At 37.0% G+C, this 26479-nt stretch overlaps 1 protein-coding gene across 1 annotated transcript in view; it reads right to left on the bottom strand.

Moving 5' to 3' along the window:
• Nucleotides 1-26479, bottom strand: part of LOC134531890 (serine/threonine-protein phosphatase rdgC) — a 215367-nt gene that overhangs the window by 119516 nt on the left and 69372 nt on the right. Inside the window, exon 2 of the mRNA XM_063367905.1 lies at nt 22961-23088. Coding sequence (XP_063223975.1) covers nt 22961-23088 — 128 coding nt within the window. The remainder of the gene's footprint in view (nt 1-22960; nt 23089-26479) is intronic.

The raw sequence follows: 26479 nt of genomic DNA, 5'->3' as shown, positions 1-26479 counted from the left end.
TGGCTGAGTAGAAAAAATAAATGAATCTCAGAGCCTTACGGAAAGTAAATCGACCAGGAAGAGAGTAGAATATCAGCATCTCTATTTCCACTTGCACTTCTATGGCCACGCCGTGCGAATGGGTGTGGCGATGCCTTTTGCGGCTGCAGAAACGTCAATTGCATACTACACACATTATTCCGTAGACTCTCAAACACTACAAAAAAAACTGAATTAAAATTTTAATTTTTAACTTTGAAAACATATAAATTACTACGTACACCTGTAATTGCACTGTGCAGTTAAAATTTCGTGACACAAATGCACTTAAAGTCGCGGGTTTCAGAATTATCAATGCAGAAAAGGTTTTGACATAAATACTACAAAATATTTGCTTCTTGTACCTTTTACGGAATAATTAGTTTCTCTTCCCCAGAAAAGAGCATTTGAACATTTAAAAAAGAGACGTATTACATTAAGAAAAACTAATAAACTCATAACAGTAATTTACAAATATAATTACAGCAAATTTGGTTATCGTGTAAACTATTTACTTTTTTAGTTGTTTCACTGTATATAACTTAACTTTAAATGTTCTCGCGGTTAATAAAAATAAGTCAATGAAATATAAATTTTGTATAAAATATCGCAGAATATCTTACAAATTTTTATTAAAGAATTTTCTTTTCGTGTTCATAAGAACAAAAAGTTATTTGATAAACGTGCACTCAAAACTTACCAGAAGTGGTAAAGTTACATAATCTGTAAAAGTATATATGTCCACGAGAGAATGCCCCAGATATAAATTTTAATAGTATCAACAAGTAAGCGTTGTAGAGTGTTGATTCAAAGTCACAATTAAAAAGTAACTCAAACAGTTTTAGATAAGCTCATGCGCGAATACTGCTTGGTTGTTTTCTCGCTTGCAGCGCCACCTACGCAAAATGTCTACTCTTTAGAGTAATTAGTGACGAGTGAACCTGTGAACTTTATTTGGGAACAAGATGGAGCACATTCACATTGGAATCTCTTTGTACGAGAGTGGTTGAACGTCGAAGTCACTGACCGTTGGATTGGTCGTAATGGTCGAGACGACAGAGCTCTTTTTCGCTGGCCTCCACGTTCACCTGACATAACGCCATGCGATTATTTTTTCTTTGAAGCTTTCCGAAAGATAGTGTCTACGTTTCGCCGCTACCTAGCTGAGACACTGAATTGAAGAGGCTATTGCTTCCATTACTCCAGACGTGTTAACCAAACTGTCTAAAGAATTGGACTTCAGGTTGGATGTGTGCCGTATAGCTAAAGTTGCACACATTTAACATTTTTAAGAAAAAAACTAGGTAAGTTTACCTTAAATGTGATGTATGATTTGTTGTGAAAAATCTAAATTAAACTCCTACTGAAACTGGGACGTTATTTTATGGACAGACTATATATTTTCCTAACGTTGGTATGAAAATCTTGTTCGCCAATTCCATGTAGTGCGTTTGAAACATTCTTTTTTGGAAGTAGAAATATTTATATGTATCGTGAGAGTTTATAGGATTTATTGCCAAGTGTTCCACACTGGCAGTCGGTCGTTCCCGTCAAAGCGCCATAAATATTCTCGTCCACAACGGAAGATGCCGAGTCTCGGATAGAGATGTACCAGCCCTCTCTCTCTCTCTCTCTCTCTCTCTCTCTCTCTCTCTCTCTCTCTCTCTCGCACTCGCTTTGCCAAAGATTTTCAAAGTATTCACAAAGGTTCCCACCTACCCCCCCCCCTTTTTTTCCGGCAATGGGCGTCAACAGACAGACGGTGCCGATTACTTCCGGCGAAAGATTTCAAGACTCCCGCTTGTTCAATACGCGCCTTCGGAAGGCCAGGCAAAAGGCGAGAGAGGCAGTCGGTGGTAGTTATTTCAGCCTCGTGTATACAAACGTTAAAATTGAAACTTCACAGAGATAGAGAGGTAAAAATATGTATAAAGAATGTACGAATGTGTGCAAGTGCGAGTGAGCAAGTGTGCGATGGTGCAAGTGCACAAGCATGCATATTCGTTATCATGCAAGTGCGCAAATACGCAAGTGTGCTATACAATGCAAACATGCTATCGAGCACCCACACCTTTCCCCCTTTTCTGATCGTTGAATTTTTTCGTCACGCTCCTAGAATTTCTCTTTCGTTACACCCTGCTGACTTCGTCTTGAATCATGCTTTATATAAATATTTATATATACTTATCCAAGAAATGCCAAACACTGCCACGTCACAGGTGGTTCGTTCTCGACTGTGGAAAATAAAATTATTTGAAACAATTATATCTTGACATTTATTTTTAAAAATAATTAATTTTTTTACTTAACAATGATATACAATAACAAAAAGTAAGAATACGACGTAATTTAGGAGCGATATGTGTGTGATATCTATAACTTGTTTATAGGATTAAATATACATATTCAGAAAAATTAATTAGGACGTCCGAAATGAAGAAGAACTCAGAAAAATCAACGATTACGTAAAAATAAAAAATAAACGAAATGCACGCAAAACGTATTAACAGATAAAATGTAGATAGGCAGGAACGTTTCGTTTACTGGTAAATTATGTTTTACAAACATTTTTTGACATTAATTTTTCTAAAAGAATATGAATGTCTTTAATCTCCGGTTGGGTGTCACTTCGGCTGAGTATTCGATACCGCTTATAACTCGTAAACTATGATAGCTACAGGGTTGAAGTAAATATATCCTAGTAGAGCAGACTTTGATTTTGGTTGTTACGTATGACTCACCCTTTTATTATTTGTAGTGATGACGTAATTAGCGTTGGTAGGGAGCGTCAAACTGAAATCGGTGAGATCTGTGACTCCGAGGGTAAGAGACCGATTTGCGTGATTTAAACTTCAAGTTGCTCGTGAGTGATCACTGAGTGATGCTAGTTGAGTGGAATAACTATAAAGTCACTTACTTTGGTTTTGGAGCCTGTAATCGCAAAATGCCTAAGCGCAAAAGGGATTATGTTGGAGTAAAAGAAAGAAAACAAGCAATATCGCCCAAGCAGAAGCAATAAAAAATGCAAAGAAGTGTCGTAGGTATCGATTGAAGCAAAAATTAGTCGAGATAAACGAGCCAATGGGGCAAAACGAATCCCCGAACGAGGCGCGAAATACGCGCTCGAGCGAGCTTCAGCCGTCCACCTCGCGAGAAGCGACGGGGAATGAAAAATACAACTGTTTGGTAATGGACGAATATGCTCTCTGATAATACTGATATTGATACGTAGTCAATTGAGCCAGAGGTGTTGAACGATGAACCAAGTTTGTCGCGGTTTGGTGTCACAATATTCGGTGACGCAATTTTTCTAGCGAGTCCGACCGCCGCCAAGTAAGACGTTAATTTTTTCTATATTATTTGTATATATGCATGCACATACATACGAAATTTCAGAAATTGCAGGTCACGAATTTAATGAATGGCAAGGAATGCCAGAACAAGCAATTTTTTGCTAAAGGAATAAATGTGCGTTAAGGCAAGCCGGCAAAATTACAAGAGAGAACAGTAGCAGACAAAATGTATAGTTCCCGCGCATTAGCTGCTTCTCTACTGTCTGAGAGGGCGCACAATCTCAGCTCCATGACGTTCAAATGATCAGCGGGAAGCAGGCGAAGAAACGGGCGCAGACGTTTATATATTGAGACCGGGAAAAAAAAATTCAACAGATTAATTTCGCGATAGGCTAAAATGCAAACACGTGTTAATTTAAGCTGCTTTCGCGTTTGGCTCTCTGTCAATCTGGACGACTACGGGCCAGTGAGAAACCTTCAATGGAATAAGTATTGACTCGAAGGCAAATATCGTTGAGATGACTCACAAGTCAGCAACCAATGAACTGGCGGTATTTGCCCGAGTATGCAGAGGGCTGAGTAATCTATCCTGAAAGTCATCGAAAGCGCGAATTTTTCAAGTCCTTATTTATAGTTCGTCATACGCACTTACTTTTTGTAATAAATAATCTATCAGGGACTTGGGTATCTTGCGCTGATTATTCATGCCCATTATCTAACCTCTCGCTTCATTACCTTAAGATATATATATACATATATATATATATATATATACAATATATACAATATATACAGTTATAAAATAAAACTTACCATTTTTACCGACTTAACTAGGTTTAAAATTTAAAAAAAGAGACACACCACGAAATTTAGTTCAATATCGGTTTTCATACCTCACTATTTATTAAAGTAGATCGTATCAATTATTTTTATGAATTCAAACCTACCCCATTTACAACTTTGTGGGTGCAATTTGGAGAAAAGGCTAAACTTTATTGCTAGCTTTGTATATTTATCATCTACAACTTCTGTGCGGACTTTCACCTAAATTCCTTCGTATATATTGTTTTTATCATAAAAACCATTCATTGTAATTTTAGGGAAATGATTATAATGAGTTTGCAGTATTTGTATGTATTTCTAGCTTTAAATGCTTTGAAGATTATGTACATTTCAATGAAACTTTAAGATTAGAATTTTTTAATCATTCTGTCTTTGATTTAATTCAGTTTAGGGGCTACAACAGTTTCCAAATGTTGTCCAAAACCTTAAGTAAAGACACGTTTGGGTGGCAAACATCCAAACACACACACACTCAAGGTCCACGTTTAGATAAGACGCAAGTAAAAAATCCAGGGCATTGATAAAAATTTATGTACATTGACACTAAGAATTAGCCGTTAAAGAAAGTAGTTTAAATAATTAAGGATACCAAAAATTTGTTTGCAAATTCTCAAAATTAATAATAATTGAAGTTGTTTATTTATATAAAAAATCCGTACAGAAATATTATTAAATTTCTGATTTAAAAAAATTAAATAATCAAAACTATTTAAAATACAAGTTTGCGGGGAGGGGGTTAGTGGGGGGTGGGGAGGAGACGGCCTGAACGCAAAGGCTCATGGGTCAGTTCAGTTTTATGCTCCACGCGACACGTTTCTGCTCTCCCACGCTGCACGCTATACAGGTACAGCACTCAGGGAAAAAAAATACCGCGTCCAAGGAGATTTTTTTTTACAACTTACTTGACCTCCCGCCACTTTCACGTATCCCCTTCCCGGAATTGCTGTTGGGCAACCCGCTTGCAACTCATGCTCATCAACACAACTCTGACGGTTCACAAGACGTTTCGCCTGCACTATAAGTCTTCCCTTGCCATAACTACCGTACACTGTAATTGTTTTTTTTTTGTAAATGGAACAGAACAATTCAAGTAAAATTACAGGATTTGTGAACTTGTACATTTACATGAAAACCACTGTACAACTACAAAATAATTCCCAAGTAATACTGAGTTCCGATTCTTACCCGGACAGTTAAGCTATGCAAAATCGCCATAGGACTTGTTAAAGTTATGTATGAATGTTTCCGTAAATAACTATCTAGTATTAACTACACGCATTATTAAGCAAAGTAAAACAAAATTGTCCAATTATTTATACTTTGTTATCTTTCTCATGGTTTCAAAAACCATGCTTGTATCAAACATCAATTAAATCATAAAATTATGCGCCAATTTTTGTAAGAAATACTAAGTATTATTTCGAAAAAAACTTATGTCATATAATCAAACATAACCATAGTCATGTTGAACAACATCTTACTTGCAACATTACAAACTATTTCTTGGCAATTGGTTTCCAAAGGAATTTTTTTGTAGACGTACAAAACGTTTTTCTGGGAACCGACTCGCTAACCACTCATTCTCATCACCACAGCACTAAGAGTTCAGAAGGCCTTTTTGCCAGCAGAAATGTTAATATACCGTTATGCTTACCACACGTTCACATCACCACAGCACTGTGAGTTCGCAAGACGTTACGCCAGCATCCATATTAATATACCGCTATGCTTACGACTTATTCTCATCACCACAGCACTGAGAGTTCGCAAGACGTTTCGCCTGCATATATGTTATGTTACCGTCATGCTTACCACTCGTACTGGTAACCCCCGTGCTGATGGCCAGCAAGACGTACGAACTGAACATACGTATTCCGTTCCCACGATTCCTTACTATTCTCCTCACCTCTCACGCTCCTTAACAACGCCCCTGTGGCTCGCAAAACATTCGCTCGCACGACATTCGGCTCTCACTGCACTACGTCCTCATAACGTCCAGGTCATTAGCGAAGGACTAGGAGTCAAAAAGTCACGATGCTGCAGCGTCGGAATGCACGGGTGCAGTCGGAGCAAGCCCACAGAAGAAACCCAAACCCTTACAGAAAAATTTGCCACTTTTCCCTCTTAAAAAGTCATATTCTAACGACACTGGGAGTATAACTGTAATTGTTTTGGTGGGAAGTGAGTGATTTGACTAGCAAATCAACGTGAATTTTATTCCACATGCAAAAAAAAAAAAAAGAACGATACTCAAATTAAACTTATTCAACTTTCTTAAATAAATAAAAATTAAGGGAGATAGTCACAAAAACTAAAAAAAAATTATGAAACTTATTTTTTACTCGAATTATCGAAATCTTAATATTTATAAACTTTAATCTTTAACTGTGATTCGGACCTGGACGAATTTAATTTATATTTATAATAAAAAGTTAAGTTTTCATAATAATTTCTGTGGTCATAAAAACTAAAAAAATATTTAAAATTGTATGCAGAAATATGTATCAGATTATAAACAGATTTAAATGATTGAGCCCAGAAATAAAATTGAAAGCAGAACATAGCCATCAAATTTGACGTGAGTTAAAAATTTTAATTTGCATGATTAATTAAATGATCAGACAGTAGGAAATGTATGTATATAGTTTCAAACCGTGCGAAGAAGCGTTCGAAAGAATAGATCAATTAGTTAACTGTATATTTTATTCACAACACTAAAATTTTCAATAAATTATCTCTTTATTTTTTATACAGTCAACTGTTCATCTGCCAAACAATAGCAGCACAATTAATCAAATAAACACACACACGCCTATTGTTCTCCGTGACCGCTTCAACACTGTCCACACACTTGTTTGCCGCTTCTCACATGTGCCGTGACATACAGGTGACACTTTCGTTACGTTATTTCTTCCCACATTTTTGAAATCAAATATCTGTCATGATTCTCCTTTGAAGTTAGATTATATTACATACGTCTTTCCTTTACTAAACATACTAATCGATCTGAATCCAACTACGTACTGAGAAAAAAAAACTATACAAATTAACATATATTTAGAATTAAGATTGCGCATGCGCAGAACACTGCAGCCATCAAACAGTCCGCTCGCGACGGAGTTGGAGCGGTCACTCGGTGTTGTCGCCTCGCGTCCGATCGCGAAAGTTTCGTGGCGTCGTGCCGCGTCTGATCCTATGTGCGACAAAATGTCGCGTCGTGTCATGTCGTGTCTCACTCCGTGTGTCCCCTCGCCACCAACAACTCTCCACAACCCTGCACTCCGACTCCAACTGTCTCTTCCGACAACTCTCCACAACTCTGTACTCCCACTCCAACTGTCTTTTCCAACAACTCTCCACAACTCTGCACTCCCACTCCAACTGTCTTTTCCAACAACTCTCCACAACTCTGTACTCCCACTCCAACTGTATTTTCCAACATCTCTCCACAAATCTGCACTCCCACTCCAACTGTATTTTCCAACATCTCTCCACAACTCTGCACTCCGACTCCAACTGTATTTTCCAACAACTCTCCACAACTCTGCACTCCGACTCCAACTATCTTTTCCAACAACTCTCCACAACTCAGTACTCCCACTCCAACTGTCTTTTCCAACAACTCTCCACAACTCAGTACTCCCACTCCAACTGTCTTTTCCAACAACTCTCCACAACTCTGCACTCCGACTCCAACTGTCTCTTCGCCTGGACTCTTTGGCGCACTCACTGCGCGCCTCTCACCTCGCGACGCCAATTCGACGCGCACGGGCTCCAGAAGCGCGGGGTCACTAAGGGCGACACTGGCTCGCGCATCGCACGCCCCTTCGCCTCTACGCGCCGGGCACCGAACTGGCGTGCTCTCTCCTCGTGGGTGACGCTACTCCATGAGACTTGTAGCGGTGACCCTGTCGTTTCATTCTGCACGTCCCCATACCACTCTGTGTTGAATTTTTCATGCCCAAGAATGTCCGTCAATGAACCCGTTTTTAACGTTTTTGACTGTCCAAAAAAATACACCTTATAGACAAAACAATGGAAAGACTAGTGCAGTAACACGAAGTATCTTAAATGCTATCCGTATTCCGACACTTTTAATAAATCTCGAGCGGTTTGTGAACGGGGCGCTAACACCTGGAGGTCAGCACGCCTTCTGGGGACCTGGCCAGGCGAACAGGGCATTAAGTCCGGTCCACACGCTGCATTTCGAGCAACGACTTAACCTGCGTAGTTCAAGTTGTTGCGTGCAAGACAGCGCGTGGACAGGAAAACTGCGCTAGTACTGAAAAAAATGCTCACATGTAATGTTTATTACCCAATGACCATTATCTTTCGCTAGATAATGAAGCAAATCTTTCAGAGCGCTACTCACACTTACATATCAAAAACTGCAATGCGTAACAATATGAATGCAGTGGATTATTTTAAATGGTGATTGGTGATCAGATAAAAATTATCAGCGATGCCATTTGCAGACGCAACCGTTCTAACGGGTACGTCAGCGGTAATTGGGAGATCGCGATTCGTTAACCGCGACCACACACAGTTTGGCCCCGGGGGATGACGTCTCGCCGTGACGTCACAAGCCACACGCATGCTGCGATGCGAGGATACGCCGATACGAGGAGTGGTGTGAGGGGTGGGGGTGGCGACCGCAAAGTCCGCTGGTCCATCGCAACCCGACCCTAACGCTTCCCCCCTCCAGCCTTTCCACCCTAAAACAACGCGGAGCAGATGGTAGGGTATATCGAATTTCCCGAATCGCTGTGCAGGCCTCGTCCCAAAAAAACAAACCGAACCGTCGGGAATCTGTTCCGGCGGCGTCCGAAGGGACACGTTAATTAGCTTGCGGTGAAACAACCACCAGCGCGGAACGCATTGCTTTTAGCTCCTCGTTTGTTGGAGTTGAGTGTCAATACATCCCACGCTTTAGTTGGAATTCTGTCTCACAAACCAGTTAGATATTTCCCCTTATTAATTATTTTTATAAAGGGTTTATTTTGTAAAATCTATAGCCATAGCTCATTTAAAATTACCATTATATTTGTGAATTAGTACATTTACACGAAAACATCTGCATCACTACAGAAAAGTGTTCGCAGTAATACCTTCTGGTTTCGTATTCTTTCCCGGGAATTTATTTGTTGTGATGCCCCGGTGCCTCTATTAGTTATTTGTGAACCGTTCCCTGAATAACTTTCCAGGATTGACTGCGTACAAAAATAAGCATAGCAAAACAATGTAAAGTCAAATTATAAAGTATTCGATTATACTTTCCATGGTTAAAATAATTATGCTTGAATTTAACACCAATTAAAATATAAATTTATGTGCCAATTGTTGTACGAAATACTTTGCATTATCTCGAAGAACGTATTTCATATTTGGAAAAATATCCGTGGCAATGGGTTGTTCAAAGTTACAACATCTTTCTTGCAGTGTTCCAAACTATTTCTTGTCAACTGGTTTGCAAAGGAATCTTTTGTGAAACCACAGAAAATATATTTCTGTGTACTGGCACACCTACTCACCATACAAGTTGGCGCCTAACCTAACAGCAAACATAATCACTTTTAAGCAACCCAAGGTAGGCAGTAGGTGACAAATACTTACTTTTTTAATAATTTTTTCCAGAGGAAGCAATTATTTTGTGTTGTGTAGCTTAGCTTTGTAGAAAAGGAGTAAAAGGAAGTGAAGTCTCAACATCTTAAACTATAAACATTTTGATCAAAAAAATATTATTATCGGTACCAAATACTTTTAATTTTTGTTAAAATTAATTTTCAAACATTTTGGGTTTGGTGATAGTAATCTTCTTAAAATAAATAAAAATATTTCCTTTCGTATATGGATAACGTTTGTTTTATGATTGATTTTTGTAAAAAACATTTTTCTGCAGCATATATTCATTACATTTGTTATTATTAATGCTTGATACGGTATCTTAATGTGTGCATTTTTTCAAACGACTCGTAATTTTTATATTACATCAATAGCACAAGCATTTTACTCAATTATAGTACATTACAACTGATAACAATAAGTGCTTAAAAATGTGTTTAGATCACAGATAATTTTTGGTATCGAGTAGTTTTCTCCCGATACAAATAATTATTGACTTCATACTTTTTTGTTGATACATTTGCTCATACGAGTCCTTTTTGACAGGCATAGTATTAAATAATCCTACATATAATAAATATTTGAATCGGGAATTTGAGAAACAACATAAGTCCACATTTTGGCGAAAATGAGTTACCAACAATAACAGGTTGTTGGAGGGTAGTTGTACATGCTAGCAAATAACCACGTAAGTCCACGCAATCATTGCATAGATATAGCCTTCTCTAGTTGCTATGTTTTTGAGAAACAACATAAGTCCAGGACTTATGTTGTTTCTCAAATACCTCGCTCAAACACCACAAAGCACCAATTTGCTTGATTCCCGTACAGCCATAGATTTATTATTTCCACAAAAAGGTTATGCGACGTAGACGTCGCATTTCAAAGGAAGCTTCTTCTAAACCATCAAGAGGATGTACATATGTATACGAAATATCAACAATTTCAGGAAAACATCAAGTATGTAAAACAGCTGTTTGTAACATAGGTACATGCTATCTCGGAGGAACGTGTTCGTAGACTCTGTAAGTTGCTCTCTGAAGGTAAAAGTCCACATGATATGCGTGGGAAATTAATCCCAGGTAATACCAAATCAGGGTTGGTAATAAATGCTATTAAGCAGCATATATCCTCTTTTCCAGTTTATATACCACACTACAGTAGCAAAGAATACCACTACTTAAGCGAGAAGCTAGACGTCAAGATCATGTACTCGCTCTTCCAAGAGAAGTACCCTGAGATGCCAGTTGCAAAATATCACTTCTATATGAAAGTTTTCAGAGTATTTTTCTCTGTCGTTTGGACAACCCCAGGTAGATACATGTGCGACTTGTGAGGAGTTGGATGTAAAACTTAAAAGCCCCTTTTTAAACCAAAAAGCAAAGAAAGTAGCTGAAGCAGAAAAATGTGTGCAATTGCGTCGAGCTAAGAAATTTTCAACGAAAATAAAGGAAATCAGCGAGATAATCAAAGCTGATAAAACGGGTGATTTGGGAGCCATTTGCATAGATTTCATGCAGAATTTACAGTTGCCTTGCATTCCAGTCCAGGAGGTGATTTACCTGAGACAGTTAGCCATCAGTGTTTTCTGCATACATAATCTAAAAGATGGCAATGCAACTTTCTTTGTGTACCATGAGGGAATTGGAACAAAGGAGCCTTATGAGGTATGTTCATTTGTTTTTGAGTTCTTGAATACGTCATTGAAGGGAGTCAAAGAGTTGTACATATTTTCTGATGGGTGAAGCGCACAAAATAAGAACCATACATTCATCAGAATGTCTGCTTTGACTTCTCTAAAACGTTTTAGACATATCGAACATTACTTCCCAATAAGAGGGCACTCTTTCCTGTCCTGCAATAGGGATTTCTCAGTACTCAAGAGAAAAATCAAGACGTACGACAGAGTGTACACCATCAAGGAGTATGTTGAGATAATTGTAACTTCATTCTGCAAGAGATCCTTCACTGTTGTAATAGCAGATTCCATCAGCATTCTCGACACCAAGCAATGGTGGCCCAAGTATTTTAAGAGGAATGTGCCTTCACAAAGGGTCCTAGAGACCAGAAAACAAGCTTCAAACCAAGTCAGTTCATGCACTTCAGTTATGCAAGTGACAATGCTGGACTTGTTGTGGAACGACCATTCATTGATTCCCTTGTCAAGCACCATTTTAGGGTTCTAAATTGCACACTTGCGGACCTTGTTCTTCCAAAACACATGGTGTATCCTGCAGGTTGCATCCCTATCAACCAGAACAAAATAGATGACCTCCGCAAGTTGCAAAACTACTTGCCACACACAGAAGATTGCCAGTCATTCTATAATGAATTAACTACTCTTGTGGCCAACATGTGTAACAGAAGTAACGCAAAACCAGCATTATGATAAACCACATCAATGTAGACTTTACCGCAAATCATCAGCAAATAGTGCATTTTGAAGAGGGACATGTGCATACTTATTTATATTAAAATGCGATCTCTCAATGTTAAAGTTGGTGTAGGCCGCATATACAAAGGTAGATCTAAAAACTACATCGTATAGACTTTCTCATATCACCTATATTAGTGCATTAGGGACTGGATGTATTTATATTCATATAATTATTGGTACTTTGTGTACGCAAATAAATATTATGTTTTGTGGAGTATTATGACTACCATAAAGCAAAATAGCACATTTCAGAATAATATATTTTGAGTTTATTTAGGAAATTGAGAAACAACATAAGTCCAGCATTTTTAAATATAGTTTTTTGGGGGGTTGTAAATACAACGTCTTTCTTTTTTACATTAAAAAGAAGTAAAGTAATGTTGTAATGTATCCATAGTATCACATATACATATTTTGCCACATGCCATTGACTATTACATTTTATTCACTTTCTGTAAAATCTGTTGTTTGTGACTTATGTTGTTTCTCAAATACTTGATTCATTTGTAATTAAAAAGAGTTTAAACTTTTTTCAAAATCTGGTTGAGTACTTAAAATATTAGGAAATTTACTAATTGCAATGTTATTACTTCCGGTTGGAGAAAGTGTCATTTATAAGTAAACTTGATAAATATTTGGAAAAAAGTTGAATAGTGAGTCAAGTGAGAAATTTATTTTAAAGACCAAACATGAGTTAAAACTATTTGTACGCATACAACCAAAATTTTCCCAATAAATAAATAAAAATAAGAGTTTTGCTACTTTGTGGATAAGAAGCAGCGGGATCTAACATTGTATAGGCGAGTAGATACCTCACAATCTATTTAATCACTGGTCTCACATAAAAACTAAATATAAGCAATTGATATATGAAATTACACTCATTTTAACAATTTTAGTTTCAATAACGTATAATCCTATTACACATATGAAATAATACAACCAATATAGGTTTTGATGTTTAGAATTTTCATCATCACTACGAAAATTGATGTAAACATGGCATTCTCAAAGCCTGAATAACATAGCTATGAAGAGCATATTAATATAAACATAATAAAAACAGCTAATAACGCCATGCAGCCTACCTTTATACTACTGAGAGGGAAGAGATAAGTAGCTAATCCACCACAGTAGTAAAGCTTGGGGCCGAGAGCCGATGTCCACCATCTTAAATTCTGACATCACGGGTACCATATTGGATGACATTGACCTTTACCTATACCTTTAAAATTGACCAAAAATCTCCAAAAAGATTCAACATTTGCTAAAAATTTGCCAAAATTTGCCAAAAATTTAACAAAATCTGCTAAAATTTCAATTTTTTTTAATTACACCAAAAATGTCTAACAAAATTAGAAAATGAAAGAACTCCATTTTCGAGGGAAAAACCACGTAAAAATTCTAAAACTGTAGTTTTTTGAAAAATCTCAAAAGGCTTTTGCCTTAGAAACAAACAAAATGTCCTAAAAGCGGCTTAGGAGGGCTAAAAGCGGGCCGCCCTAAGCCACCGAAGTCATGACCTTGACAATAAGGATGTCATGGCCACCATTTTGAATTATGACGTAAGCATTGAAAATTTCGTTACGGCCGCCATCTTGAAAATCCGTAAATATTAAGCTAGAAATTCGGGAAAAGATTAAAAAAATTATTTATTTAAATTTTAATAAAATAATTTCGCAATTTTGAAAACTGTCCGCTATCTTGAAAATCATTAATTACGAAGAAAACAATTGGAAAAAATTAAAAAAAATTACACAATATTTAATTAATCAAATTTAAATAAATTATTAATTAAAAACGCACTTATGTCACGGAGCTCGGAGTCCTCCGTTCGAACATGTTGATAAGGAGAGAAAAGGACCAAAGCTACCATTTTGAACCTGCTTATGAGAAGCACTGCTTGAGATAGACTTTATATGCAATGAAACATAGAGTATATGTATCCTTAATTGTTCATTTGATCACGTTGACATAAATCTGGAGACCCCGGTATTTTAACACGACCAACTGTACGTGGCTTTTTCACGATCAAGACTTGCAATTCAAGAGGTAAAATATATATTTTTTATTTTTTCATATGTATTTATATCAGGAATAATTTTCATTTCCATAACATTAAAGTAATTTGAATTTTTAATGAATATTTCGTGTGTATGAAATTAAAGTGTTTGTTGTATTCATTTTTCAACGGGCGCTTTAGACACCTTACAAATAACTAATATATATATATATATATATATATATATATATATATATATATATAATGCTTTAATGCGTAACATCTTAGTTCTCGGTATACGGCATTACGGCATTTGATTGGAATAATTTCGTGAATGCGACGGAAGCCAAGGAACGGAAAGGTGTAACAGACGGTGCTGCTGTATATAGCGGATGGCGCTAAGGGAAACTTTATAGTTGTTTAATGAATTTCAACAAGACGGGCAGCATTTTAACAAAATTCCTTACTGAAAATCAGGTGAAAAGCCAGGGTAAAATAATTTTTTCAACTATTTTTCGGTTTTCTCGCAGTCGTTTCATTAAAAAAATTTAAATTTCGGTATGAAAATGCCATGACTCGATAAACGACATAGCTGCTACGACAGTGGATTCTAGTGGCTGGTACGGAAACTACGTGTCTTCCGCGTTCAGAAATGCAGTTAAAAACACTATTTGAGTATATTTATCACGCTTGGAATTATTTTAATAAATTCTGTGATAAATTTACTGTCTAAGTTTCGTATTATAATTGTATTTTTACAAGAGAACACATCAATCAGCTCGTTACCGAGGTAAGACGTTTATACAACACTGGCGATTACTGAAAGACTCACTCACGTATTTTTTTATTTAAAAATCTTACGTCAACAAAGAGGGGTTTGGCCAGTTTATCATTATGAACATGCCTAACTGATCTGTAGTTTTTGAGTCCAGGTGTTTGTAAACAGCATTCCTTGCATCGCCCAAAATAGCATATCTCGTATTTTTTCATTAATTCAGGAAGTAATGCATCCCCCTAATAAACCTTCCACCTTTAACCGGCCACTGAAGTCACGAACACATAGAAAATTTGCAGGTGAAAAAAATACATAATTAATTAAAAAATATACAAAAACAAAAGCATGAAAACTACTTACACAAACCCAAAAAACTTACACGTTCATTTATATATTAGTAGGATACACCATGCTTGTAAAGAGGAGCAGGTGAATAACGAAATATACGCTATCCACATACATAGCTTATATGTAGCAGTGATTAAAAAAAAATTTCCAATAAAAATCTAGGACAATCAAACATTACTTAAGTCATAAAAAAACCTTAATATTAACTAAAGATTTTTTTTTTCATTTTAAACGAAAATAAAATAAATATAGATAAGTAACATGCTTATTACAAAAATTTAGGAATTTATTTTTCAGGCTATCTTTTAATAATTTTATGATCACATTTCAAGCGCACAAAAAATAATCTCATGAGAAAGAGGGAAACAATTAAATTTTTTCGTGGACGTGAAGCTCGACCAGGCGAATGGAGTGTCCACCTGCCGCCACAGAGCAGGCGGTAAGCCGCGCGGGTGCCCTGCGGGTGGCCGCAGAACCAGGCGTGGGCTGCGAGCTGTGCGGGTGGAGGGTCAGCCAGGGGCGGCTTAAGGGCGAGGCCACTTGGGGCAGGTACGGCGCGTGGGGCGAACGGAATAAATTATTAGCTCACGTGCGGCCGGGACCTCGATACTGATCCCGGGCGCTGTTCGCCGCACAGGCTGTTCCGGAAACACATCGGCAAACACAGGACGGCCGTTCTGTACCACGACGGACATGGCGAATCAGGGTGGTTGTGTTTTTTTTTGCATCCAGCAGAGATATTTATTTTTATTTTTTTTACGTGTAATATCTTAGCTCTCACTTTACGGCGTTTGTTGAAGCAGTTTCGAGAATGGAACGGAAGTCGCACGGAACGGAAATATGTAACGACGGTGCTGCCATCTGTGGCGGGTTGTGCGAGACGAATGTTCAAAAAGCCAAAGGGAAACTTTATGTTATGAACTGTTTATTGAATTTTTAAAAATGATGGGCAGTGATTTAAATAAAATTCCTGGTCGAAAATCAGGTCTAAATCCTGGGTTAAGTATTTTTTTATTTTCAAGTCTTTTCTTCTTCTATCACAGCCGTTTCATTATATAGTTTACAAAAGTCTGACTGCTAACGAAATGATTCAATAGTTGACGTAGCTGCTCCATATGCGAGTTATATTGGCGGGTGCAAGAGCTACGTGTGATTTGCGTCAAGAAAAGTGGTTGAAAACATTATTTCAGAATATTTATCACGCTCGGCATTACTTTAAATAATTATACGTTAAATTTCATGTCAGAGTTTTGTATTTTAAGTGTATTTGCAACATTTAACATGATATTTTACCAAGGTTAGATGTTACACACCTCTGGCGAGTACTGAAAGATTTGCACCATTTTTTAACGTGCAATATTGTACGAAGACATTGAATACGGCACGCAAATTTATCATGCACATTTTAACTAGTGATCAAAGGTATAATAAAATAAACAGTTTTGGCTTATTTTATTTGTTTTTGAAATTAAAATTTACACAAACAAATTATAACAAAACACAGAAAAATATTAACTTTTATGTTAATGTTAAGTCTTACATGCAACTCATGTTTTTTTTCCTCATTCCAAGGCGTAAAAATGTATTTTTTTTAATAAAAAAATCAAAAATGGAAAAAATAATTAGAAATTTTTTTGCTGACTTTAGGCTAATTATTACTTCTGAGAAACCAAACGCACGGCGCATCAGGGAAGTTACAATCTCTCTATTCCTCCCCCCCCCCCCGCAATTTAAAACCAGTGGTAATATTTTCAGCCGTTCTTTTATACCTTATCACATGATATATGTTGCTCACTACAGACATTATTAGTTAAATATACATTTGTCAAAAACAGATGTCTTCTCTGCTCTTTATTTTAAAGAGCTCAATAATGTAATTCCAAATATCATACACCCTGCCACTGCTTCATTAAATAATTAATTATATCGTAAAGGCCGAATTCAGCTCTTGGCAGTTTTAAAATTGGCACATGACAAAAAAAAACAATACACTTATAATTCAAAATAAATTAATACATTATAATGAAAACAAAAAAAAAATCATTAAAAAAATATGGTTCAGTATACACATTTAAAATTTATTTTGTTTAAAAGTGTTTTCCTTTAAAAACACATATTTATCTCTTTGAAGGATACAAATCATTTATGTTTTAGATATTTTTTTTTATGTTTTACATGCCGTGTAGGTGAAAGAGTGATTGTTAACTGATTTTGATGGCTTATGGGTTGTAGCCGCGTCGAAAGCACAAATGTCACCAACGTTTCGTTCGACTTTGCAGTCACCATCATCAGGGTAACAAATAACTACTGAGGTAAATGCAAGTTTTCCGGCCATTTAATACTCTCTCCTGAGAGGGGAGTGTTTTCCGATTGGCTGCAGCTGTCAACCAATCAGAGCCTTCCTGAGTGGATTGGCCAATCGTAGCTGGGCTTCTGTGATTGGCGGGGGTTGCTGGCCAATCAGTGGCATCTTCTCATCTGGTTGGCTGGGCTATTTGGTGAATTAGAGGCTATCTGAGTTTTGTTGGATGCAGAGCTGGGTTTTGAAAATTTATGAACAGTGGTTCCTATATTCTGGTTAATTTGTATCCATCTTCTCTATTACTGTTTGATGGGTGCTTTAATATTTCTACTGAATCTCGAAAATATCCCTTCTTGTATTTTGAGATGTGAGCTTCGGTCTGAAATTGGTCTTATTTAATGGTGTGTCTGGTTTCCAAGGAGTGTTCTGCTTTTGCTGATCGTAAGTTTTAATGTTTATAGTCGCTGATATGTTCTTAAACTCTTGTGATTATTTGCATTACAAGTTTGTCCTTTGTACACTTTGCCGTATAAACATGGAATTTTGTACACACCAGCTGGATATAACTCAAGCCAAAAATGTTTTTCGAAAGATCGAGTGTTCGTCCCTAGCTGGTTAATTTTCTGTTTGAATAATGGAAGAAAATTTTGACGATATACCAAAAAACAGTTAGCGTGGTCCCAAACGTAGTAATGTCAAGTCACCGTCACAATATATGTGTCGATACTGTGACATTTCGTTCATGAGAAAGGCAATTGTGCAAAGAGCCCTTTGCAGAAAATTCTAAGTTGTTGTAAGTGCGGCTTTCAGTTTGAACGAATCACGTCAAAACCTGTGACGGTACACTTGTTTCGTCTACTGAGTAAAAGTCAGTGTTAGGACAGAATGTACGCGGAATTGGTACAAATAATCACAGTTGGAAATCTGCGTCGCCTACAATGAAAGTTAAAGAGATATCGTACGTACTACAGGAATGTTGACCCGAAACCCACGGCATGCGTTTCTCCGACGTCGCGAACATAGACTATCCTGTCCGGCCATCTGGCTTAGCGAACAGGGCATGTGTCGTTTTGTCTAAAGGCGTTTTGCCTAATTTTAGGCAAAACGCCGTTTAGCAAAACGCCGTTAGGCAAAACACCGTTAGGCAAAACACCGTTAGGCATAACGCCGTTAGGGAAAACGCCGTTAGACTAATCGCCATTAAGCAATTCGCCGTTAGGCAAAACGCTTTTTCCTCTTTTAGGCAAAACGCTATTAGGCATTTCGGCGTTAGGAAAAACGCCGTTAGGCATATCGTGGTTAGGCAAATTGCCATTAGGTAAACCACTGATAGGCAAAACGCCGTTAGGCAAAACGCCGATAGGCAAAACGCCGTTAGGTTAGGTTAGGCAAAACGCCGTTAGGCAAATCGCTATTAGGCAAAACGCCATTGGCAAAATCGTAGTTAGGCAAAACGCCGTTAGGCAAGTCACCGTTATGCAATTCGCCTTTAGGCAAAACGCCGTCAGGCAAAACGAGGTTTTGTTATCATAGTAACATTTTAGGCAAAACGCCGTTAGGCAAAACGCCGTTTGGCAAATAGGAGTTAGGCAAAACGCCGTTAGGCAAATTGCCGTCAGGTAGAACTCCGTTAGGAAAAACGCCGTTAGGCAAATCGCCTTTAGGCAAATCGCCTTTAGGCAAATAGTCGTTAGGCAATTCGACGTTAGGCAAAACACCTTTAGGCGAAATGACTTTAGGCAAATCACCGTAACGAATTCATGTTTAGGCAAACCGCCTTTAGGCAAATCGCCTGTTACTCAGCGAACATAGCGAACACGGCGAGCATGGCGTAGCTTTCTGTGTGGCCTCGGCTTAAAAAGACTCCAACGAACGCCAGCGATATCGCTCCCGTGTTCAGTGCAGCAGAACCCAGATGTCTCAGAGGCGAACGTGCACCTCGCTCTCGCGGGATTGTCGACCTTACCGCGCAGCTCCGAGCAGACAGCTTTGATCGCACAGAGCGTCGGCGCTGCACGAGGGAATATTGATTGTCCGTTCCCCGGGGAGCAGTTCCTCATGTTAGCACAGAGCCGTAGTGTAATGGGCCCATCGCCTGTCCACTGTGTACTCAAGATGAAAGGGCATCTTCGAATACGAATACGTCAAAGCACCTAGCCCAAAACTAGCAAAAGTTTATTATTGAGAAATTAAAAAAAAAGAAAAAGCTTTCGGATTCAGTACGAGACAAAAATTTTATTATTTAGTTATCTTATTTTATTTATAAATGGAATAAAGTATGCAAGTGTTTATTAATTCATTAAAAAAAAATATTTTGCCGTCTTCGCCACATACATTTTTACTAAGTACTAAGTAGTAAGCTTAATGAAAACTATAGCCAAGAAAAACCATACTAAGAAACACAATAAAATAAAAATAACTTGCTAATAGGAGCACTAGTGTCGCGTAGTTCACACATCGTCTGATAGAGGACGCTGCCACCATCTTTGTTAGATTTTTATCTATTAGAGTGCAGTCGTGCCAATCACCAAATCGGCAGCTGTCTTAGCGTTCGCACCCTTATCGACCATTTTGGAATCCATAGTAAAAAAAACTGTAATTATTAACCAATAAATTCTGTAAAAATTCTAAAAAATCATCACAAAATCACCTATCAACAGAGTGATTGATTCGATCTATTCCTTCCTTGCTGCGATAATTTGTCAATGAAAAATAAGTTAATTTTAGGTAAATATATTTATTTCATTAAATATGGTGAACAGTTCTAAAATAAACTTAAATTCCACTACTTTAAGTCTCCAGTAAGCCGCTGGTGTCATTTTGCCACGTAACTGAATCCCTGTAAGTATCTAACAAGAAATTTTAAAAACAATTACAAAAAAAAAATTTTAAAATTTAAATTTAACATGTTTGTTAATTCCATCGATTTCCGTCTTTTGTTTCGTTCCTTTGTCGTTGCTAAAAGTAATTAAAACTTGTAAACATTATTTAAATTCTTTTCCCCATTAACTTACGACGAGTTTATTAATAAACCTAACTACGAAAAATTACTCTTTACAAGACAAATGTCCAACGAAAAAAATATTTTACGCAATACCATAGAGGCCGTATTCGGTGCACATTACTATTATGTGCCAACTACAAACATGTAGGTCATGTGTCTCGAAAACATGAGGCCTTTTTGTCGATACTTGGTACACCTTTCAACCAAGTCATATCCAATTTTAAGCATATAAGCCAAGCGTCTCTGAAGCACGAGACCGTCTTTTTCGATACGACATAACTTTCAGTCATGTCATGTACAATGTTAAGTGTATAGGCGAAGTGTATTCAAACCACGAGGCCAACTTTTTCGATACTTTTCACACCTTACAAACAAGCCGTCACCTTTTTAAGCACTCAATGCAAGAGTCTCTGAACTGCCAGACCTAATGTATGGATATTAACTCTTACAAGCATATCAACCAATTAACTAAGCATGTTTTACACTTAATGTAGAACCAAGCATCTTTGAAATATATTTACAACCAAGAGGTTTTAAATAATTTAATCTTCAGTCCTGACTACAAACTTTATTACGCACATTGAAATAAAATTATACACATTTGGCCTCACATTCTACGAAAAGGATACGTTCAACAAAATATTTACATATATTTTGATACATATTCAACAAAAAGTAAAAACACATTTTTCACACATTCTACAAATGGCCACACATTCAACTAAAAGTACAAACATTCAGAAAAGAACACACATTTGGACACACACATTTAACCATCTTGGCCTCTATCGTTTTACAAGTCCTACCATGTCTCTATAAGCTATCGCTTTACTTAAAACACCCGCCACACCGATCACAACTTAACATTTTAAGTAGTAGACTTATAACACAATCATTCTTCTCATGACGTCTGTCATTCTTACTAAGGACAAATATTGCTGCAGTAACTGCACCTGTAGCCTCTCTATAACGCTGAAGGCATTGGTCCGGAATCCATATTAGCTTCTGTGACTGCGGTCAGATGCACAGTGAAATTTTATACTGAAATCAAAAACTTTAATAGGGTTTTAAATAATCTATAAGTGAGAGTTAAATAATTTTTCATTTGTAAAAAATTCATACCCAATTAATTCTGATTTTCCCCAACAGATGCCGCATAATTTTATTACTGAGAGTGTGTTAATGCTTTTATTATTTTTATATATCCACCTAGCATATATATATATATATATATATATATTCACCTAGCACAAGTTACAGTTTATTATAATATAAGTATCAAATATTAATAGCTTGTTGTGTTGTAAAAGAATTCACTATTTTATGTGGGTTGCTGGATGCTCTCTCAAGATCACAAGAGAAGAAGGACTTCGCTAGACCTCAAGAAGAAGGGGAATCGTCTTGCATGATAGTGTTTCTCCGATGTACTGAGCATTGTCATCGACTCAGCAACGGATCATTTTGTTCGATCGCCTCCTGATTAAAATGTTAAAAAGTTCTGATTTCGTAACAGGAATTTGCAGTTCAACACTGTATATGTTTGTACTTTTACAAGGAAAGTACTTGGAAACTCAGATGCCAACGACAGCACTAGTAAAACTGCAAAAACCGATCTTCATACCATTTGTAATTTTACAAAGCTCTGCCTTGTAGTTTTACAAGCGATATCGTTGGCAACTTAGTTTCCAAGGATTTTTCTTGTAAAAGTAGAAACTTTTTTTTACTGATACATCTCAATACAGCACAAGTATGATATAAAAATACTCCACGAAGGATTGATTTGTCAAGTATAACAAGAGGTACACTGATAAAAACAAAAATAAGTTTTTCCAGAAAGAACCAGGGCTACACGGAGAAAACCAAAAACAATTTTTTGCGGGGTGTTATGAATTGATGAGCCAATTAAGAACGGACGGGTAACGGACTGATGCGAAGGCTTATTGTAAATCCATTTTAAGGCTCAATAAAACACAGTGCCCTCAAGTCTAACCTGCAGGTCAATGAACCCGCGAAATACGCCTATCTATAATAATATGAAACTTCCTAAATCTGTATCATTATATGGAAAGAGGCTGAAATGTCTTTAGAGTTTAGGATATACGAACGACGTTCTCATTGAACCATATGTGTTTATTGAATCGCTTCAAATGACAAGAACCAATAAAAAACACCAGAAATTTCAAACTATCCAATCACATGCAACACGGCCAGTAGGCAATGAACCATTTATGGAGTTAATCGCAGTACCAGACGATAACACGAAATTTGTAGGTCTATACTTAAAATTACTCATAAATATTGATATGAATGTAGTACCTTTATTTGATCTTGCTCCCCAGCGTACTCTATGCTCTGGAAGATGGTCCAAGTGTACCTCCTGCGCACCTCCATCCTGGCGAGGTACCTCCTGTACCACTGCTGGATCAAGATGGCCGCTTTCATAGCTGGAACAGGACACCGGGAGCGGGTGAGACAAGAGTTCTGCGGGTCTGCGAACAATACGCGGTCTCGCAAGAGTACTACAAGCTGAAACACAGATCAAGGGCGGGTTTTAATAAACCACGCAAGGATCGCAAACGTCGCAAACAACCCAAACACGCAAAACAACGCGAGAAAATCAATCACGGTCGTTTTGTAAAGCACGCAATTTGCAAAACGTTACCAACAATTGACATTAAATTTTCAAACAGTATAAAATAAATTTTGGCCTGGGCTTTTCATGATAGTTTTTAGCCAGTTGTCTTCGTTAAATTATGGTAAAATGTTCTAACAGTGAGATGAGGGGGGGGGGGGGGGGGCAACACTAATTGAGACTCGGAGAAAGGTAGTAATGAGTCCGACGAGCCATGACCGTCTCCGTCTGCCTACAAAATTACACCACATCATTACTGAATGCAGATGTATCATGTTTTTTGATGTGCAACATCTCAGTTCTCAGTATACGGCATTTTATGGGAGTAATTTCGTGAATGCGAATGGGAAGTCAAAAAACGGAAATGTGTTTACAACCACAGTGCTGTCATCTGTGGCGGATGGCACGAACCACAATTAACAAATACAAAAAATTAAACTTTATAGTATTTACTGTTTTGTGAATTTTAACACGATCGGCAGTATTTTAATCAAAAATTACTCTTTGAAAATCAGGACAAGGTTTAGTATTTTTTTCCTCAAGTATTTTTCGTTTTTATCGGAGCATTTTCATTACATAGTTTTAAAATTTTGGGTCTTCTAATCAAGTGATTAAACAGTCGAAGTAGCTGCTCCGGCAGCGAATTCTAGCGGCGGGTGCGGAAACTACAAGAGATTTGTGTCCAGAACATATTTTGCATACATCTATCTCGCTCGGTACTATTTTAAAGAATTTCACGTTAAATTTCGTACCCGAGTTTCGTATTACGTAAGTTTTATTTTCAACATGAGAACACACGGATTTTCTCGTTACCGAGGTTAGATGTTACGCTGGGGCCGAGATTAAAATTCGTCGAGAATATTTTACGTTTTTGTCTTCCAGTGCTCAAAATTATATGATATTGTGGCCCGGAGCACCAATTGTATTTATAATTCATTAATAATAACGCCCCTTGCGATAAACAAAGGAAAATATGTATTAACGAGTGCCTGGTTTCCGCGGAAGACAATGAGCGTAACAGGACACATCGTAGTAGGACAATGTGCGTAACGGGACACTTTTTCTTGCGTGCAGCCGGCGTTCATCGATTTATTAGACGTTGTCACGTCAAAAAGAAAAATTTAAGATGGCGGAACCTAATCTCCCTTAGTCAAAATTACTTTCTTTGGTATTCTCTGCCCCCCATGCACCGCAATTTGTGAACATCATAACTTTAAAATTACACAACATAAAATGAATAAAATTTTCTGACTTGTGTGAACGCACATACCAATATTATGGCTTAGATTGCCAAACAATTTTGGTTTTGTGTGGGAGTGAGGTTCGGCCCTTGAAATAAGCGTATATTCAATGAAGTCCAAAAAAATCTTCAATAGAGTAAAAGTCTGGAATCAAATGCAAGAGGAAGAAGGAAAGTATGGAGAATAAAGTTCACAGTAAAGCAAACAAACATGCAAGGGGCTCTCGAGATATAAAGTTGAGAGACAAAAATTAAAGGGAGTAAAATAAGATAAAAGAGAGAATATTTTATTAGGTGGACCAAATCACTGAAGAGGACACAAGGGGGAGAAAAATAATTTGCGAGGAAAACAAAAGGTTGAAAATGTAGATGTATAGAAGTAGTTTAAGATAAACAAAAGTCCCAGAATAAATTCTAAATAATTAGATACTAAGATGCATTATAACAATGTGCCATACCACTTAATTTGTTCCAGCTCTGAGGCAAAAATCACAGAGAACGTTTGTATGTTTTTTCTCACTTTCCATTGAAAAACAAACTGACCATTTTTAGTGCCTCAACGTTAAAATATACAAAATTTTTAAGAAAGGCTACCTATTTTAGTCGTTACCACGGCGTGAGTTCCGGAAAATATCAACCCAGTGTTTCGTTTCATGGTCCTAAACAAAACTACTGTAATCACAAATTTTATTTACGTATATTCATTTATCTATGAACACGATAACAACACGATAACAACCATACATTTGAAAAAATTTCTTCCGCAACTGATACATTAAATATAGAGATGACAAATGTAATTCGATTTCATTAATGGGCAAAATCGAAAAAAAACTGGCATCGAAGGGAAAGTCTTTTTGAAAAACTGAAAAAGCAATTAAAATCCCTTAATATGTAAAATAGCATAAGCTTGAAGTTATTATACGAGTAGTAACAAAAACTTATTTCGATAGGTGTTTTGTTAACATCCACATGTTGAAAAATGAGAAGGACAGAGATTTATAACTACTGTAGCAGGTACATAATGAATTACATATTTAATAATTTGGTAAATTTTCCAACAAATATCTTAAATGTTTGTAAAAAAATTTATATGACCACTCTTAATGCAAAGGGCGAGAAAAAAATTCAGGCTTTGAAGTACGCATATTAATAAATTAGATCATATTTATTGTAATCCTTGAAACTTTTATCCAAACCTTTAGTTCAAGACAATTTTCTATAAGATACTTATTACTGTAAGCAGTGGGGAAAAACAATGTATTGAAACCATTCATAACTCTCTTAGAAGCACCGTTTGAAATGCCTTGAATGTTATTATTAACCATTTAGACATTACAAAAAGCTATTGTTATTAAATATTTTTTTTTTGATACACCAAACCTTAGTGCAATGGGAGACCAAATTCGAAGTTCGAAGAACTGAAAATTTATCACTCCTTCAGTAGACACAATATCGAGCCCGCTTGAAATTTAAGTCTTAATATAAGCAAAAAAATATTTATATGAACATTTTTGTTAGAAAACAACAGTAAGAAGCGTAAGGGGGAAATAAATCTGTTTCACGCTTATTTTATTGGCTAGTGTCGTATGAACTGCCATTACCCTATGGAAGGCGTAATGTCAGCTCATAAATTTATCTGCACAGTAGTTGATATCGGGTACTGTCTGTATGCTCGTACCTCAGCTTTGAGGCACAGCTAGTACAATAACTCCCATTGTCAAAGGTACTCAAACACTTGGCAACCCTATTGCAAAAGCAAATTTTTTTGCAACTTGCTACAAAAGAACCTTTTAAGTGCTGCCTACTACATGAGGAATCCATCCTATTACAGTTCTTCCTACACACTTTGAAGTTGCAGAACCACCGCCCATAGAAGGAAGAATGCCTACTTCACTAAATGAAACAGCTAAAACTTCAAAACAGCTTCGATTAATGGGGGCTCCAGGCAACGATGGAATCC

This window comes from Bacillus rossius, chromosome 5, assembly GCF_032445375.1.
Source record: "Bacillus rossius redtenbacheri isolate Brsri chromosome 5, Brsri_v3, whole genome shotgun sequence".
Lineage (NCBI taxonomy): Eukaryota > Metazoa > Arthropoda > Insecta > Phasmatodea > Bacillidae > Bacillus > Bacillus rossius.
Note: the sequence above shows the minus strand (reverse complement) of the source record. Positions and strands in the feature narration are given on the sequence as shown.